This window comes from Struthio camelus, chromosome Z, assembly GCF_040807025.1.
Source record: "Struthio camelus isolate bStrCam1 chromosome Z, bStrCam1.hap1, whole genome shotgun sequence".
Classification (NCBI taxonomy): Eukaryota; Metazoa; Chordata; class Aves; order Struthioniformes; family Struthionidae; genus Struthio; species Struthio camelus.
The window spans coordinates 508,375-524,384 of NC_090982.1; the positions used below are offsets into that span (position 1 = coordinate 508,375).

Here is a 16,010-nt window from a genome sequence, read left to right on the forward strand (position 1 = left end):
TTGAATCCAAGTCAGGCAACTCAAGAGTTGAATCCTGGTTCTTTTAAATCCAGAGTGAAGGAACCGTTGATTTTGCTGCCTCAGACCTTTGCTTGGGTTTCCATTTCTGTTCAGACATCGTCTTCACCACAGAGACAGCTGGGACACCAGCGTGAGTCTTTAGTTTTTCACTGAAGACCATCTCACTCAGGAGAGCCTCTTTACAGCCCCTAAGTGAGACTTTACCTGAGGCACAGCGGGCGCACGTTGACAGAGCAGTGCTGATGGCCCTCCAGTGCCTTCCCGCATTTTCTCACCAGTGCCCAGGACAACAGAGAAATCCTTCTGCAATTCACTGGCAAACAGTTTTTGAATGGCTCCTCTTGCTACAGCACCAAGAAGCACACGTAAGCCTCCTTGAGTCAAGATAAATCCAGGGACACTCAGCAGCTTGGCTGAATAATTTTACAGCATGACAGTTTAGGCTAATCTGCACACTTGGTTACCGGGCACATCAGTTAACTTTTAGTGATGTCATTGCATAAATTAAGGTAAGGAAAAGCAGAATAGGCTTTATAGCAATGAGTTACCACTCATTGCACCAGTAGAGGTGGGGAGATTTAGAGCTGGCCCAGGAATAATTTTCTCATAGCAGAAAAGGATGATTTCGAGAAGAAAAATATTGTTTCTACCATGGAAATTCTTTTGCATGAGGAAGCCTAGCACTAAAAATAAGTTTGGAGTACCAGCAGACAAAATACACATATTTAGAATTTCTATTTAAAAACTGAAGCTTTTACTCCAAAATGTGGTGTTTTTTTAATTGCTCATTTCTATAAATATGTTTTCTCAGTTTGAAAAGGACCGTAACATTTACAGGGGAACTGAACTCTACTGCCATTGTAAAGAAGTATTGTGAGAAAAAAAAAAAAAAAGGGCAAAAATAGCATTGATTTCAATATATCAAGACTGACATCGGGGAAGTCATAACAGGAAAACAGGCTTTGTGAGGCACCCCGTCACAGCTGCTGCTGGTGTCAGCGGTTTCTGACTCCAGGGACGGACTGTGGAAACTGGAATCGTTTGGAAGTCGGGCAGTGAAGATGCCCATTCCCACGAACCTGTACAGTACGATACGGTTCATAAGCAACATGCAAGGAAGTGTGACATTCTGTTGTAAGAACATGTGTATCCAAGCTGCACTTGTTTAAGTAATGATAAGGGTGAAATATAGATCCATTGCAGCCAGCTGAAATTCTGAAATTTGAACCCAATGGGAACAGGACTTTCCTCAGTGATACTTGAACAAATGCAACTGAATACATGCAAAGGGCTATGGAAAAAAAAATTCTGTTTAAGCCTGCTTTATTTTGCTTATGTTTTCCTCGGTAAATATGTATATGGAAGTTAGACCAGTGTAACCAGGTTTAAATCAATATGAGTGTGTCCATACAAAGATTTAGCCATTTAATCAAATCACTTTTAACTTTTCAAGTTAAGAACTTAAAGGCAAAAAACTGTTTTAAACGGATGCATTTACTATAGAGACAGAGCCTTGTTTTACAGAGAAAACTGTGATGATTGATGAAAAAAACAGTGCTGCACATTATTAGTGACTAACATTGCAAAACGCCATTTCAGATGCTGCTGCTTCACAAACAGGATTTTGTACCACATTTATCCTTGAACTAAACTGTTTTGCAGCTAAAAAGTTGTATAGCTGAGAGCATTATAAAAGAATGCAAACTCTTTCTTCAAAGTGCTGTAATCCTTTCCTTTTGCATCCTATTAATAACAAAAGCAAGGCTAATAATCTCTGTATAAGTTTCTTTACATGATTGAGTTATAAACCCATGAAAATCAGAGAATGAGATCAGAAGAAGAAACTGAACTATTTCAGCTAGAAAAGCTGTAATAAAGCATAAACTATTGTAGCCACTTAAGCAGATACATTAGCTGCCAGCAGAGAAGACCTTACAGGAAATAGTGCAGTTACTGTACACTGAGCCATGACATTTTAAGCAAGCCATAAAAAACATTTTTTACATTGGAAAATAATGAAGCTGGTGAAACAAGAGCTGCCCCGAAAAGCAAACTACAACATCTCTAGTAATACTGTGACACATTCTTGAGCAAGTAGCAGAGGAATTACTGTACTAAAATGAGAAAGTTCCATTGACTAGCGGGATTTCTGTCAGTTTGGTATAATATTTAGAAGATGTAAGTCCCACACAATAAACTCTGTTAAATTGGAATCAATTAGCTAAAGATGATTTCACATGGAGCTAGATTCTACCAAACACAGAAACCACCAGCTGAGATAATATTCACCTCTTAGTGGCGTTACACCCCCAGTTTACCTCTGCAGTTCTGCTGCCAGCCTGCAGCTGCCCCTGGCTGCACCCACTTACTTCCTCTGAGCTGTTTGCACCTCGTCCTGCCCTCTGGGCTGGTTGCTTAGGGCCTTGGCCGTGCACTGCTGTGCTTTCAAAGGCCAGATCCCTTGCAAACATCATACCTACTTTCAATTCTCTGGGCTTTTGAAACCAATGTTAAAAATGATTGTAACTCTCCTGCAAAGCTTTTTTTTTTTTTTAATCCTTACATTATCAGTCTTTATTACTTGAAGATATTTTGTCTCTGGGTCACAGGGGACAGAGGGAGATGGGCACAGCGACCCTCTCCCTCTTCCCACATGTGTGTGCTTACGCAAGCTAATAGAAATTGCAGAGAATGCTTTTTCAAAGAAAAAAGCAGACTCTGTGTCACTACTAGGAACTAATGCAATAAGAATCACACTCCAGAGTCCCAGGACCCAGCCTGTGCTGCGGAGTGTGGTGGGTATTTTCCTCCCCAAACAGCAACTAGGAAGCAGTCAGAGCAGTTTGACCTGGAGGAGCTGTCAAAGGTTATGTGAGCTTCACAGGGACTGTGTGGGTTAAGACTGCCCCTTGCGACGCAGGTGCCCTGGCCACCCGACTTTGCAGCAGTCACGAATGTACAGTGGCTGCCTGAAGATGCTCAGAGAATCGCCCGCGCAAGCTGTGCCTTCCCTGAGGCCATTTCAGGGTACCGGTGGGGCTGCAAGCAAGTGAATGAGGTAACGCTTGCACTCAGATTGGTCCTGCATCGCAAACTGACGGTAAGTTTTTTTGCAGGATCCAGCTCTCCCCGCTCAGATCTGAAGATAGGACACCCAGGATATTCCCTGGGGACTCCAGGGGGCAATGGGAGACAGGCAGTATTGTGGTCCCCTTTGCTCTTAGCCTCACCGAACACCCCTCCAGTGTCCTCTATCTCTGGCCACACAGGAGAGCAAGGTAGCCCATTTCTTAGTGCAGCGGGACCTTTTGGCTTCGTGTGCAAATTATTGGTTACAAATATGGGTAAATACTATAGCAACACCAGAGTAGGAACTTGCCCTGTTGCACAAATCTTTGGGGAGCAGCTCAGATTATTTTAGCAGAAAGAAGCAGAAGTAGTAACAAGCCTGAGGCCAGAACACAAAAGTGCACAAGCAAGAAGGATTTATATGAACACTTTAATTCTAGGGAGGTCATCTCCAGACATTTTATCCAGATATCCAGTGAGCTGTGAACAGATGATATTGAAATGTGTTTAAAGAAACAGCACCAGCTTAAAATCACTCTATCTATGAAGCTGCTTGGACATTTAAACTAACATATATGTTCACAGTAGCAGAAAGACTAGACATTGCCAATCTATCTTGGTTTGTTTTCTCTGCTAAGCACTTTTGGCATCGCTTAACGCAATTAATCTCATTGATTTCACCCTCTCTTCAAAATACCTGTGTGTTTCCCTTGCCCATATATATCTTTTGCACACCCATCAAGGGGAAAAAACAAGTAAAATGGGACAGCATGGCTGTAAATACTGTGATGCAGCAAGTCAGAAACATGTGCAACTACCACGACTACTCTGAACTGGCTGTTTGATTACATTTTAAGTTGATGATGTCTCATTAAGTACCATTATGAATGGAAGCTTACTAATTATGAATGCAAATGCAACAGAAGCAAGACAAAAAGTGCCTGATTTCAAATTCCATTATAAAAACACATAATAAAACATAAATTATTTGCAATGGTAGACACTTACCAAAGTAAACAGGCTTCCCACATATGGGACAATAAGAAATCATTTTGAGGACTGCTCCGTGCAACACGCAGGATTCAGCACAGCTTATGCAAACAGCAGCCTTCAGCTGAGCAACAGGAAGACGATGGCCAACAGCAAGATGACGTGTTTTGCTTTTGAAGTAGGATGTTGTGGCCATAGTTAAATGAAGGCACTGCAGTATGAAAAATTGAATTCAAAGAGAAATAGCTAAACCAAAACTGGAGCCTAGAAACTCTTCTTCTCCACCAGTACATGAGAAGTTCTGGGTTACATCTCCATGCCTGTTCTTCACATTTAGCTGAGATGCTGTTGACGTAAGTACCTCTTGTAAGAACGCCAAAACCAAAAGTTGTCTCACTGACAATTTTTTTTCCTCTTTGAAGAGACAGGAACACTTAGTAACAAATTAATCCTTAAGTTTAATTTTTCATTATGTTTGAAGAAATGCACATGAATTGGAAAACTAATTTAAAAGTACCACAGCTATTTTAGCAAAAAAGTTTATAGTATTATGAAGACATGTGAGGGTGGGGAAGGGAGGTCTAACTGTATGTGACTGCTCAGGTCAGTCTTTGAGGATATCTAAAAGCCTGCTGGAAGGCTGGGCTGATGAGCACCCCTGCTGTGAAAGGCATGAGTAGAAAGAGAGCAGGTTCAGTTCGGCACCTGTCTGAACTTCTTAGGCCCTTTGGATACATACAGTCGAAGAAGAAACAGCAGCTCAGCTGCATCCAGTGGTTGTGAGTATCTCGGCAACACACACAGTGTACGTACAGTGAACTGAATTCCCTGGTGGCCCTGAACATCACCCTTCATAACCTGCGTTTCTTCAGAAACACTCCAAAACCATGCTTTTCGTGGTATGTGCTGATGGTCGGTAGGTCTGTGCTAAGTGGGATCATGTGGGGCCCACCAGCCCAGAGAGTGCCCTGCTTGCCGTAGTTCTCTCTAGCAGTGTTTGATACGTAGATGAGAATAATTTTTAGATTTCCAAAATACTGCAAGAGTTAGATACATGTTTCCTTTTTTATTTAGCAGAGTAGGGAAGAATAAGTGACAGCATTAGTAAGACTCAGGTTCAAGTCTCTGCTTTGCTGCAGACTTTATGGAGGACTTTTCACCTGCTCATATAAGCGCAGCTGCTGTAACTTTGGGCATATGTAACAACATGCTTTACGATAACCAGTGGAGGATGTGCACATGCTCAAGACCGTGAAGTGCTCGCATATAGCAGTCACAGGCGGAGAATGCAGCGGAAGGAAGTATACAGCAGATATGACACGAACTGGTATTTCAAGCGAAATGGCTGCTCCCCGCTATGCTTGCCTCTCGTTTACCAGCAAAACAGGAGCCTGTCAACATCACAACCACATTTTCTGCAACGTACCAGTTCGGCTTCCCTACCTGCCACCGCAACACGTGTAAGACCGGAAAGCGTGTGGCAGGAAGTGACTCCTCACCCTACTGCTTAATTCTGAGTGTTCAGGGGTAACCCCTTTTTGAACATTTGCTGTGGATGAATATAACAGTGCTGACTATGACTTTATCCAAGTTTTTGTCGTGGAACTAAAACCGAGAGCCTTCATTTTTATTGTCCTGCCCTTTGCCTCCCTGCCTGTGCCAGTGAAATGTGAGTGTCAAGTCATGAATACAAAGAGCAATTGCCGAGGTACAGTGTTATGCCACTTTCCACAGTGTAAATGAACCAGAGATGCAGTCTGATAAGTCTGTTAGAGAAAAGTTATGAAAGGCAGTTATAAAGGTTCAGAGATAATTGACTAAAACATCTTATTCTAACTGTTGCCACGAAGTGCGTTACACCTTATTCTGAAATGTAAAGCAGGCCTTTAGGTGATGTTTCCAAATTTTACATGAAGCCTTATTTCAACAACATGCCAGTGCTGCCTGAGATTTCTGAACACAAACATATAAAACCAAAATAACAGAAAACCCACCCAAACTCCCTCGTCTCTACATTGCTTTGTACATTTGACAGCACAGGGAGTTTCATGTCTAGTCCTTTCTAGTCAGTCCGTTCTCTTCTTTTGATTGCGGGTCTCCCTCCTGCAGCGGGGAAGGTTGAAAGGAGCAGAAAAAATGAAAAGACAGCATTCCAAGCACAAGGTATGATGAAACTACAAATGTCAGAACAGGACCTTGTCTACAGTAACTATGATTTAGGGTTTTTTTTTTTGAAGTACCTAGATTTCAATTTGTCTGTATCTTTTTAAAACTGTCTCTGATGTCTAAGGTTATAAAAAACTGTTGCCAGTAACATTGGTCAAGGTTATAAGTATTTTTTGTCACTCTCTCATACCAGGAAGAGCTCTGATGCTTATATTTTCCAGAGGTTAAATGCTGGTAAAGATTACTGGCTAGGGAAACCATACAAACACACATTCTCCAGCATGCATTTCGTCTGTCAGGGAAGACTTCACTAGGAAAATTACCTTTGCCAACCTTTTCTCAGGTAGACTGGATCACATGGCAGTGGTAAATAAATCTTCCGCTGGCACTAGAAAATTGCAGAGATGGACAAATAGCAAGAAAAAAAGCTTGTGCAAATAATCATTCAAACTGTAAATGGATTGAGCCCTTTGGGTTCCTGTTCTATAAATAAACAAGTGCTCAAACTCTACAACCAGGAAACCTGCAAAAATAGTATGATTGTCAGAAATGAATATTGAGATTTGTGTTCACTAATGACAAATGAACCCTAATGGGTCTAATGAACCCTAATGGGTCTAATGAACCCTTACTTCTTTCTCTTCGTTCGTTAACCATCCAACATAGCAACCAGTGACTTCAGCAAACATACAGTTTTATCTACTTGCTTTGATTGTTTGATTTAGCTAAATTACAACTAAATATGTTCCAGAAATCAACTGTAAATATGATAATATGAATTGTAAATTGCACATTTGGCAGTGGTCTTCATCATTCAGAAAGTCCACAGGCTACTCATGGAGTATTTTGTAGGTAATTTTATATAATAATAAATATCTGTGTGTTATCACATACTCTTGGACTACTCATAAGCAGAAAAAAAATCAAAAATAATAGTTATCTAAGTCTATACAGAGTTTATTTCTTTAGAAAGAAGCACATTTTATGAAATCACTTAGTACAAACAGGAGGAAATCTGGCTAAGTCCATAATTAAAATTTTGCTAGTCTAAATAAAATTTAATATCAAACATTGACTAGTTTACTCTTAAGAATAAAGACAGTAGTGCAAAAATCTTTTTTAAGTTGATGCCTGTATGATTCCTGTGTGAAAAAACACAAATCAGTTTTCACTTGGCTTAGTCTGATCTTCAGCTGAGATTTTAATTGAGTTTCCTGATTTATCTTCTGTTGCTATACATATCTAAACATGTGTAAAGCAAATTAAATATGTTGACCTAGGAAGGACAAAACAAAAGACTTAATTTATTGAGTGACATGTTACAGACAACATGTTGGTGGATTACTCTGACAGCTGTAGTCTGGAATCCCCAAGAAAAGTGATGTCTTTGACCAGGTTAATTTATGACCAAAATGGTCAACTGGGAGGCCGTTCCTTTAGAAAGTTCAATCCAAATCTCTCAGAATATATATTTTTAATTTGAACTGAAGGCAGTTCAAAATCAAATGTTGGGATTTTTTTCAGATTTGAGGGTAAAACTTGATTGGCTTTGTGGAGAATGTCTGCTATTCTTCTCAATTCTCTCTTTACAGTGTTATTTTTTCCTATTTATCTATTTCATTGTGTAAAGTAAAAATTAAAGAAAAGAACAGGAAGCTGGGAAAAACGTGGCACATCTTAACAAAATAAAACAAAACCTTAAAGGAAATCTTACCATCCACATTTTTCCTTTCTAGAATCCTCTGATAAACTTGCCCCAGCTGAATATAGTTGGGGATCACCTGTCCAGCCACTTTACCTTTGCTGAATCAGGGGAGTTTTTTTGTTGGTTTTTTTTACTGCAGTGGATGTTTTCTGTATTTTCAGCAGGTGAATCTGAAGGGATGTTTTCTGTATGAGCCTAAAGACAATGGATCCCTTTCCTTCCTCTCCTTGTCCCCTGAGAGGTGTATCCCATCAGAAGTGTCACATTTAAGCATGGTGGCTTCCTGCTGGCTAAGCAAGTAGAAATGCTCCACAGCATTTCTAGCACTGCCTGCACAGAAGCCAAGTCTGGGCTGCTGAGGGATGCAGATCAAAGAGAAAGGTGACATTTTCTCTAGTAAATATTCTGCTGGAGAAATGCTGAATGTATTTTGGCTGCCCATAGCTCCTCCACCCCTGGGATGCTGATTTGATGGATGCATACGGCTGAGCAAAAGGCTAATAGCTTCTTGCTTTAGTGTTTGCAGGCTGTTGCCTAGAAACATCCCCTTTGCTATTTTTCCTCCCTGGCTGCTATTAGCTCTATGGCTCCCCAGCAACCTCACTTGATATGTGGCTCATACCAGAGTCCATTGGTTTGATGAGGAGGTCTCCATTTACTCCTTGCAGACCGCAGTTTAAACACAAAATGAACTTACCCCCTACTTCCAACCTGATCTGTACCTATGCTGAGATGCTAATGGCCTGAAAAGCAGTCTCCTCTTCTCAATGACTCTAATATTAACAGGCCTAATATTGACTTAATGGGCACCCAAGAATGAAAGAGAAGACTGAAGTCAGGCAACCTGAGGAGTGAGAAAACAGCTCACTGGCAGTGCTGCATGGGGTCTGCAGCGCCCTCCTGCCTCTCCTCATTCTTCCCCTTCTCATTCAAAGGTGTCAAAACAGTAATGCTAAGTAACAGCACACTGCCAAGTCTCTCTCTATCCAAGGTCCCCTGGGCTTTCAGGGTGCTAAGGATCCAAGCACTGATGAGCATTAAAATCTACATATGTCTGCTAGTTTCAGAGAAGTTTCTTTGGCTCTCAGCAGCTGTGAATATGGCCTTTTATGTCTTGCAGCACTGGTGCAAGATATATAAACATCCCTGAGAACATCTCCTTCCTCTGAGCACCTCCCCCACCACCCAGTCTTCCTTGGCAGTCACAGCTTTGCAAGGGCAACCAGGCAGAACTACTGGGTTACAGCAATAAGTATAGCTGGTGCTGCTTTAAATAACTTTGTGAGCCTCTGAGGACACTCACTATGTTCTCCATTTTAGAAACAGCCCGAGACAAGGCAGAACAACAGAGTCTACACAGAACTCACCTTCCTTCTTGGCACACACTTGGTAAACATGAGTATTACTACATTTTGCTGGCTGTTAGAGATCCTGACTATGGGTCCGAGCTCTCCTCTACTGATGGCCAGCTTCTGCTGTGAAACTTTGTCAACGTAGTGCTGAGTGTGGGCCTCGGAAGGCATGGGGCTCTCCTTCAACGACAGGACATAATCCCTTCGCACCTTGGTATGGCTGACATTGTCCCTGATGGCAGCAGCACAGGCTTCAGCCCTTGGTGTTAGTGAATAGGACAAGAGTAACAGCTCTCCTTGGCTTGTCCTTATGGCCTGCAGGATGGTGGTCAAAAGGACAGAAGAGTACATTAGAAGTAGGATTTCAAAACTGAGATTAGAATTCACAGTTTTCTAACCTGTTGTTTTTATCTGCCTAAACCAATGTTAAGCTATGTGCTTAGGTAAGTTAGTGGCAATTTATGTTCCTGACTCCAAAGCCCCACAGAATTCCCTAGGGTCTGGGTTTCAGAGCTTCTGAGTGTTCATAACTCCATTTAATATGTAATATGTAATATGTGGGAAGTAGGGCAAATTATATAGATTACTATGTAGATGAATTGCATCTTTCTGGAAGAGAGTCAATTGTATAATATCCCACGCTTCGGATATGACATAGGGTGTGAGAACTGAACTGCCTTTCTAGGTAGCCTGTTGTGTTTCTATCAGTCCGGTATTTTAAATGTTCACTGAGCAAACCTTCTGGCAATAACCAGTTCCTTTCTAAAAGGAAAAACCTGCAGGCCTAGTGGAGTATTTCCTTTAAAACAAAATGAGGAAAGGAAGGAAAAAAGGACAGAGAAAAGTCAGCCTGTTTTTAAAAAGTCAACGAGATTTCTGTGCTTAAATAGAAAAGCCAGCTTGGCAAACCATGAGTTAGTCTGCTTTTAGAAATGGAGAATATAGGATAAAAAACCTATCTGACAAAATCACAGATAGATATTTTTTCAGATTATAAAGCAAGTTGACAAACTGTAAAAACTCCAGCCTAGACCAAGAGTCATGTGGATACTAAAATGCCATTTCATGTCTCTCAGGAAGGAAAAGACCTCCATTTCCTAAGGCAGCTGTCTTTGCCCAGGAGAAAAATGGAAAGTGAATTGGCAAAGTCCTCCCAAAATCTGCAAATCTTCATAAAAGATTAAATTATTTTAGCACTAGAAAAAAGATAAATTGTAAGATCTATTAAAAATATTTTACTTTAACAGAAGGAAGACAATAAAGCCACAAATCTCTAGTCCTCTTGGAAGAGACCCCCAGTTGCTTGGAGGCCAGGACCCTCATTTTATTGTCTATGTTCTGGAATTTCAGGTGTTACAGCACTGCTAGTACTAATAGGATAGTAACAATAATATTCTAGTTACAGTGTACTGCAACTTTTATTTCACTAGCATCTTTTTCATTGGAGGTCTACAGTGGTGTACAACACTATGCGGACAATTTTAAAATGAATCCTGCTATAGGAGCTTGCTTGACCCTGTCTGTTCCCATCTGTTCTTGATGCAACCTTGGAGCTGGAGGGTCTCTTATTTTCACTGTACTCTAAGGAACTACTTGTGCCAGCCAGATGGGCTTCTCCGTGTATAACTGGCTTTGGTGAGGCTTTACTGACCCCGGGGTACTTTCCCCAGTCACTCATTGCTAGTTCCCAATTGCAGTCTGCAATTTAAAGAACTGTTAGCAATTGTATTAAAAAATGTGCGCCTCTCAGGACTAAACTGTCCACCCCAACAATGTTTTCTAGGCTGTATCTGCCTTGCTGTAGTACTCTAGGTCTGGGACAAATCTATATTTTCAATAATGGAAGGTTTCCGTGAATAGCAACAGTTAGCACACTGTATAATCTTTTGAGGGCACAGCTTGCTCTCAAAAACATTGGCAATTGCTACACCAGCATCCAGTATCAGCAAAAACAGTAATGGGATGGCAGAGAGAGGTCCTACAGTGATTAATAAAGATGAGCTTGTGTTTCAGGCTCTGTGCAGGCTCGGGCAACACACAGCACCCTCACTGAGACAATAGGAAATAAGTACTTTCACTGGTTACTTCTGAGAGTCTCACATTGAGGCCTGCAAACCTTTGAAGGGAGTGTTGGATGGGGCCCCTTTTTTGTTTAAGTGGGAAATTTGCAATTAAACTGTCTCTGTTTGAAATGCTGCTTCAGATCTATGAAAGCCTGCACAGGAACAGGGGAAGGGTTCTTTACCAGTATACTTTCTTTGACAAAGCCAAAAGCAGATGCCAGTAGCTGAGTTTAAGGACATTGCAAATACATAGTGATGCTTTGACAAAGTTCCTCCCAGTTTCTGACAATTTGGATCTCAGAGGTATCCTGAGCCAGAGATGGTTTCATGAATTTTGTTTCATGTTTTTCTCTTCCATGAATTTGTGTAGTCATTGTGTTTTCTGGAAATGTAAGCCTTGGTTCTGCAGATGTGGTTGCATGGAGAGGAGATGACTGCTTCTCCAGCCACTGTAGATAAGCAGTTATTATGCTTTTATGGTCCTTTTTTCAGGTGAAACACTCCTGTTGTGCTATGCAGAAATACTACTTTATTTTACAGTTAGATAATGAATTTTAATCAAGTGCACATCAATAGGGTCAAGTGATCCTATTCTGAGTCCCACTTGTGTGACCCAAGTGAAAGAGATTCAGCAGATGGAACAACGCTGCTTAACCAGACACATTTCCATGACACAAAAAAGATCAATAATTTCTTTTTTTTACTCTAATCCTATACCATCGCTTAGGACATAGATAACAAGAACTAAACTGCAGTACCATAAATATACAGTTTATATATAGTACTGTTTTTTTTTTTTTTTTTTTTTTAATTTCTGCCTGCACATGCTTCATTATTCCATTTCATTATCTCTGGTCTTAATGCAAACTTGCTGTTGCATTGCCAGTGATAACCGCTTAGTCTGACTCATATTATACTGCCCGAGTAACTTAGCTGGCTAGATCCGGAAACAAGTTTTATAAGAGGCACTGAGCTCTTTCTGTGCCACAGGCACCATGACAGTGTATCACAGGTCTTTTTAGTCTCAGGAGTTCCCATGCCCTCCCCAGGGCTGGTATATGAGATATGCAGTGTACTGCTGGGAAACCTAGCATAGTTCATGTCTTTGTCACCTCATGTGAACTGGAACAGAGAGAGAATAAGGGCTGACTATGTGAAGAAGTCTTTGGAGTATCTTTACAGATTCCTTAACAGATACAAATGAAATAGGCTTTTTCTTGGTCAGTCTTGCCTTTAGGATATTGGGCTGGAACCAGCTGAAATGCTTTGAGCTTTGTGGAAAAAAAAATTGTAAAAAATAACATTTATTTTAAAACTTTTTAAAATTCTTTTTTTCTTTTTCCTTGTTGAAAACTATGGGTTGTTGATTGAAGAAAAGATGGAATGAAATTTATTAAACTGGAGAACTCTACAATAGAGAAAAAAAATAGAGTTAATTTAGTGAGTCCATTTCAACGCTACCAAATAACTTTTTGTTTGGTTGTTTCTGTTTTTTTGTTTTAGTTTAGGTTTTTTGTTTTTTTGTTTTTTTATCAGTTCGGATGAGAGTAAAGCTTTTTACACATGACTAGATCCAAATATATCTGCAGGAAGTCGTTACCTTTGGGAAGCAGTTATAACTAGTGTTTTAAAAACAAGATTTTGAGGCCCATTTCTACAAAAATTCCCAGAAACTGTTGACTTTTTAAGGCTTAAACTGTAGCACTGATTTCCTACTTAAACCTGCAGAAACACAATTGGCAGAACTGCAGACTGATGGAGCACAGCGCCAAAGTTAGGAATAGATTCTACTTCTTTGCTCTGGTGTGGCAAATGGGTCCTCTTTTGTCTTTATGCAGCACCACCCCCTGGAATACCCGCTTCAGAGGTCTGTATAATCTTATATTATTTAGGAAAGATAGGGTATCTTTCCACTGTCTGTGCAACTGATACATGCACCTGCAGCTTGGTGCTATGTGTGCTCTAAATACTGGTAACTGAATCTCCATCTTTCACCTTCATATACATCAAATACTGGCAGAAATCTATATCAGTAACAGACCACTGAAGAAGTTGTAGGTACCTGGAGAGCCTGCAGTGGCTTTATTCAAGAGGAGGCTCTGATGTTTACAAGAAAAAACTATTTATCTGATTTTCATGCCGACTTTAATGTAAATAATATCTGTCCATGAGTTTCCTTCCCTAGAGTGTGCAGTCATGGCCAGGAGATGTATGAACTGAGACATATTCTTCCTTATTCCCAAAAAACAATATCTCTCATTTTACAACTCTTTAGAGATCATCAGCCACTTAAAAATTACATCATATTAATCCATCCTTTTAATAAAATGTTTGGCCATGAACCAGCCATTAGCCAAAATTTTCTTCAGAATGGGACATGAACGTTGTCTCTTGAAGTTTGTGCTTTCAGTGAGCTCGGTACATGTTGCAAGTATGAGAATCACTTCATTACTATGCTGACAAAAAACCCCTGTGGTTCCTTTTCTGCAGCTTCTCCTATCTGCCCCTTCTCCTCAGGTGTGAAGAGGCAACAAGACAGCTGTGAATGACAACAGCCAGCTGGGAGATGTTTGGAAAATGAGTGTTTTAATATTCAGAAGGCCCTTCTGACCCCATTTCCCAGCAGGCAAGAAGGGAACAAGTCAGCAGTACTGAGACTGAGAGCGTTAAGCACATCCATCAGCTGAATCTTGGAGTTGCCTCCTTCATGGTGCTACAACTCCGATACTGACTGTTGGCAGGTGCTGGTGCAGCATGCAGATGCAGGTCAGAGGACTGCAAACCAAAATAGTGCTGGCTTTCATGGATGAGGGCTGGCCAATCTCCCCTCCTGAAGAACTGAAAAATATGGACCAGGAGAGATGCTTTCTGGTTCCCTTACATTTGGCCCTAATATACTTGGACAGGTTGGGATCTTCTCCCTAGTCGTATCTCTGTATCACTGATGCATCAGTGGCCCCATTCTGCTTAGGGAGATATTGGCTCACCAAACAACACCATTGGCTGATTGGCTCACCAACAACATTTGGCTCACCAAAATGTTGTCTTTGCCTGCCATTCCTGCCTCCACCTGATGCCCACAGACCTGTGTCGAGCAGCTCCATTCTGGGGAGGTATCAGCAGACCAGATGCAAGCAGAGACTCACTCTCTACTACAAGCAGGTAACAGTAGTAGAGAATCTTCTTTCTTCTGTGCTATCAGCCAGAGCCGTGGCAAGCCTTCTCTGCCCATCTTAATGTCTTTTTCCAGCAGAAACTCCGTCACAGCATGCCTGCTCAGGCCTCTTGCAGCCGTCACTGCCCCTTTAATGCCTGCAGCGTTTCATTTGTGCGATGGCAGCAGAAGTTGCTGCCAGACCATTGGCCTGTTTGCTGCCATGGCTCCCCTCCGTTTAGCCTGTGCCACAACCCTGTCCCAGAGGTTGCTCTTTGACACTCTTTCTTTCCAAGTGGAGTAAACTTCCACGGATTTCTTTGTTTGCAGTCACAGACTCAAATAACAACAGGAAGAGTTTTATAACGGGTTGCTAATGCACATACACGCATGCACAAACACATACACAAGTGTACCCTGACAAGGCCATGCTGAAACCAGGCCTTAATTAAATATCTTTCATTCAGCTTTTGCCTTCTTACTGTTTAATACCACGTTTTATCAAGGATGTAAACCCTCCTTGTCAATGTTTTCATTTGTTCTGGGCTGTCACATTCCCTACTCTTGAGTAGGAAGATGCATATGACAGCCATTAAACAGGTTGCCAAACACAAGATTACTCCCCAGTCCAACATATGTTTAAGTCAAACACCAGTTGTTGGACTCAGTGTGGGTATAACTAGACGGAGTTCTGTGGCCTGTTACGAAGATGTCACGATAGAGGAAATTGTTGCTCCTTCCCAGATGAATTCATGAATTTTCACCAGACTGTAAAGTGTTTAACACTGTAAAACAAGGTCAGTCGGAGCAAGTTATTATGATACTGTGAGTATTCTGCATTACTTCACAGCTGCAATGAACATGTATCATTAAATGATGAAAGCACTAATTGCATTCAGCCATTGAAATGATGGTTCGTAAAATAACAAGACTTTTAAAATAAGGAATGTTTGTACTTTAAAAAATATATATTTATTGCTTTTTAATCAAGTTATCTTCTTCTAACACAGCTATAAATAGCAGTAACTTTCAGTAGGCAGTTTATTTGAGCGGTAAGAAAAGTTTTTCACCGAGTCTGATACCAGTGAGTGTTTGTAGTGGCAGAAGGTTAAATACGTCAGTCCTAAGTCTTCTACCTTTTTCTGTATCATAGGATTAGCAGCAGTAGCAAGAGTCTGACAAGAGGCATAATTTAAAGAAAGGAATTTCTATTTCAGAAGCAAGAAAGTGGAAAAATATGAACAACACCGTGAAGGGGCTTTATTAACCCATCATAGTTTATTAAGAATGTCTTAATAAATTTGCCAGCAGATATAAGTCAGTGCTGCTGGAAAGAAGTTGCCAATTCCATTCTTTCATGTGACATTGAGGTTCTGCTGGGTAGAGTAACTCCAGTTTACATTGGGTTTAGATGTGGTCAGAAGGCCCAAAAGAGCTGCACAAAGGGAGTTTAAGAAGATCCTGGGAGAACAATACCCTGTTCAAGTAGA

The 16,010-nt window shown here is 40.9% G+C and overlaps 1 protein-coding gene across 2 annotated transcripts in view; it reads right to left on the reverse strand.

Annotated features, from left to right (window-relative positions):
* The window catches only part of LOC104146066 (cysteine-rich protein 3-like), a 43,928-nt gene extending 39,514 nt beyond the window's left edge, over positions 1–4,414 (reverse strand). The window contains exon 1 of one of the 2 annotated variants that reach the window (XR_011137843.1): positions 4,099–4,414. Coding sequence is in view for 1 of the 2 variants with exons in the window: in XM_009677941.2 (XP_009676236.2) it covers positions 4,099–4,276 (178 nt within the window). In the remaining variant the exon portion in view is untranslated. The remainder of the gene's footprint in view (positions 1–4,098) is intronic. The other variant, XM_009677941.2, reaches the window with a different exon arrangement.
* Positions 4,415–16,010: the final 11,596 nt, after the last annotated feature.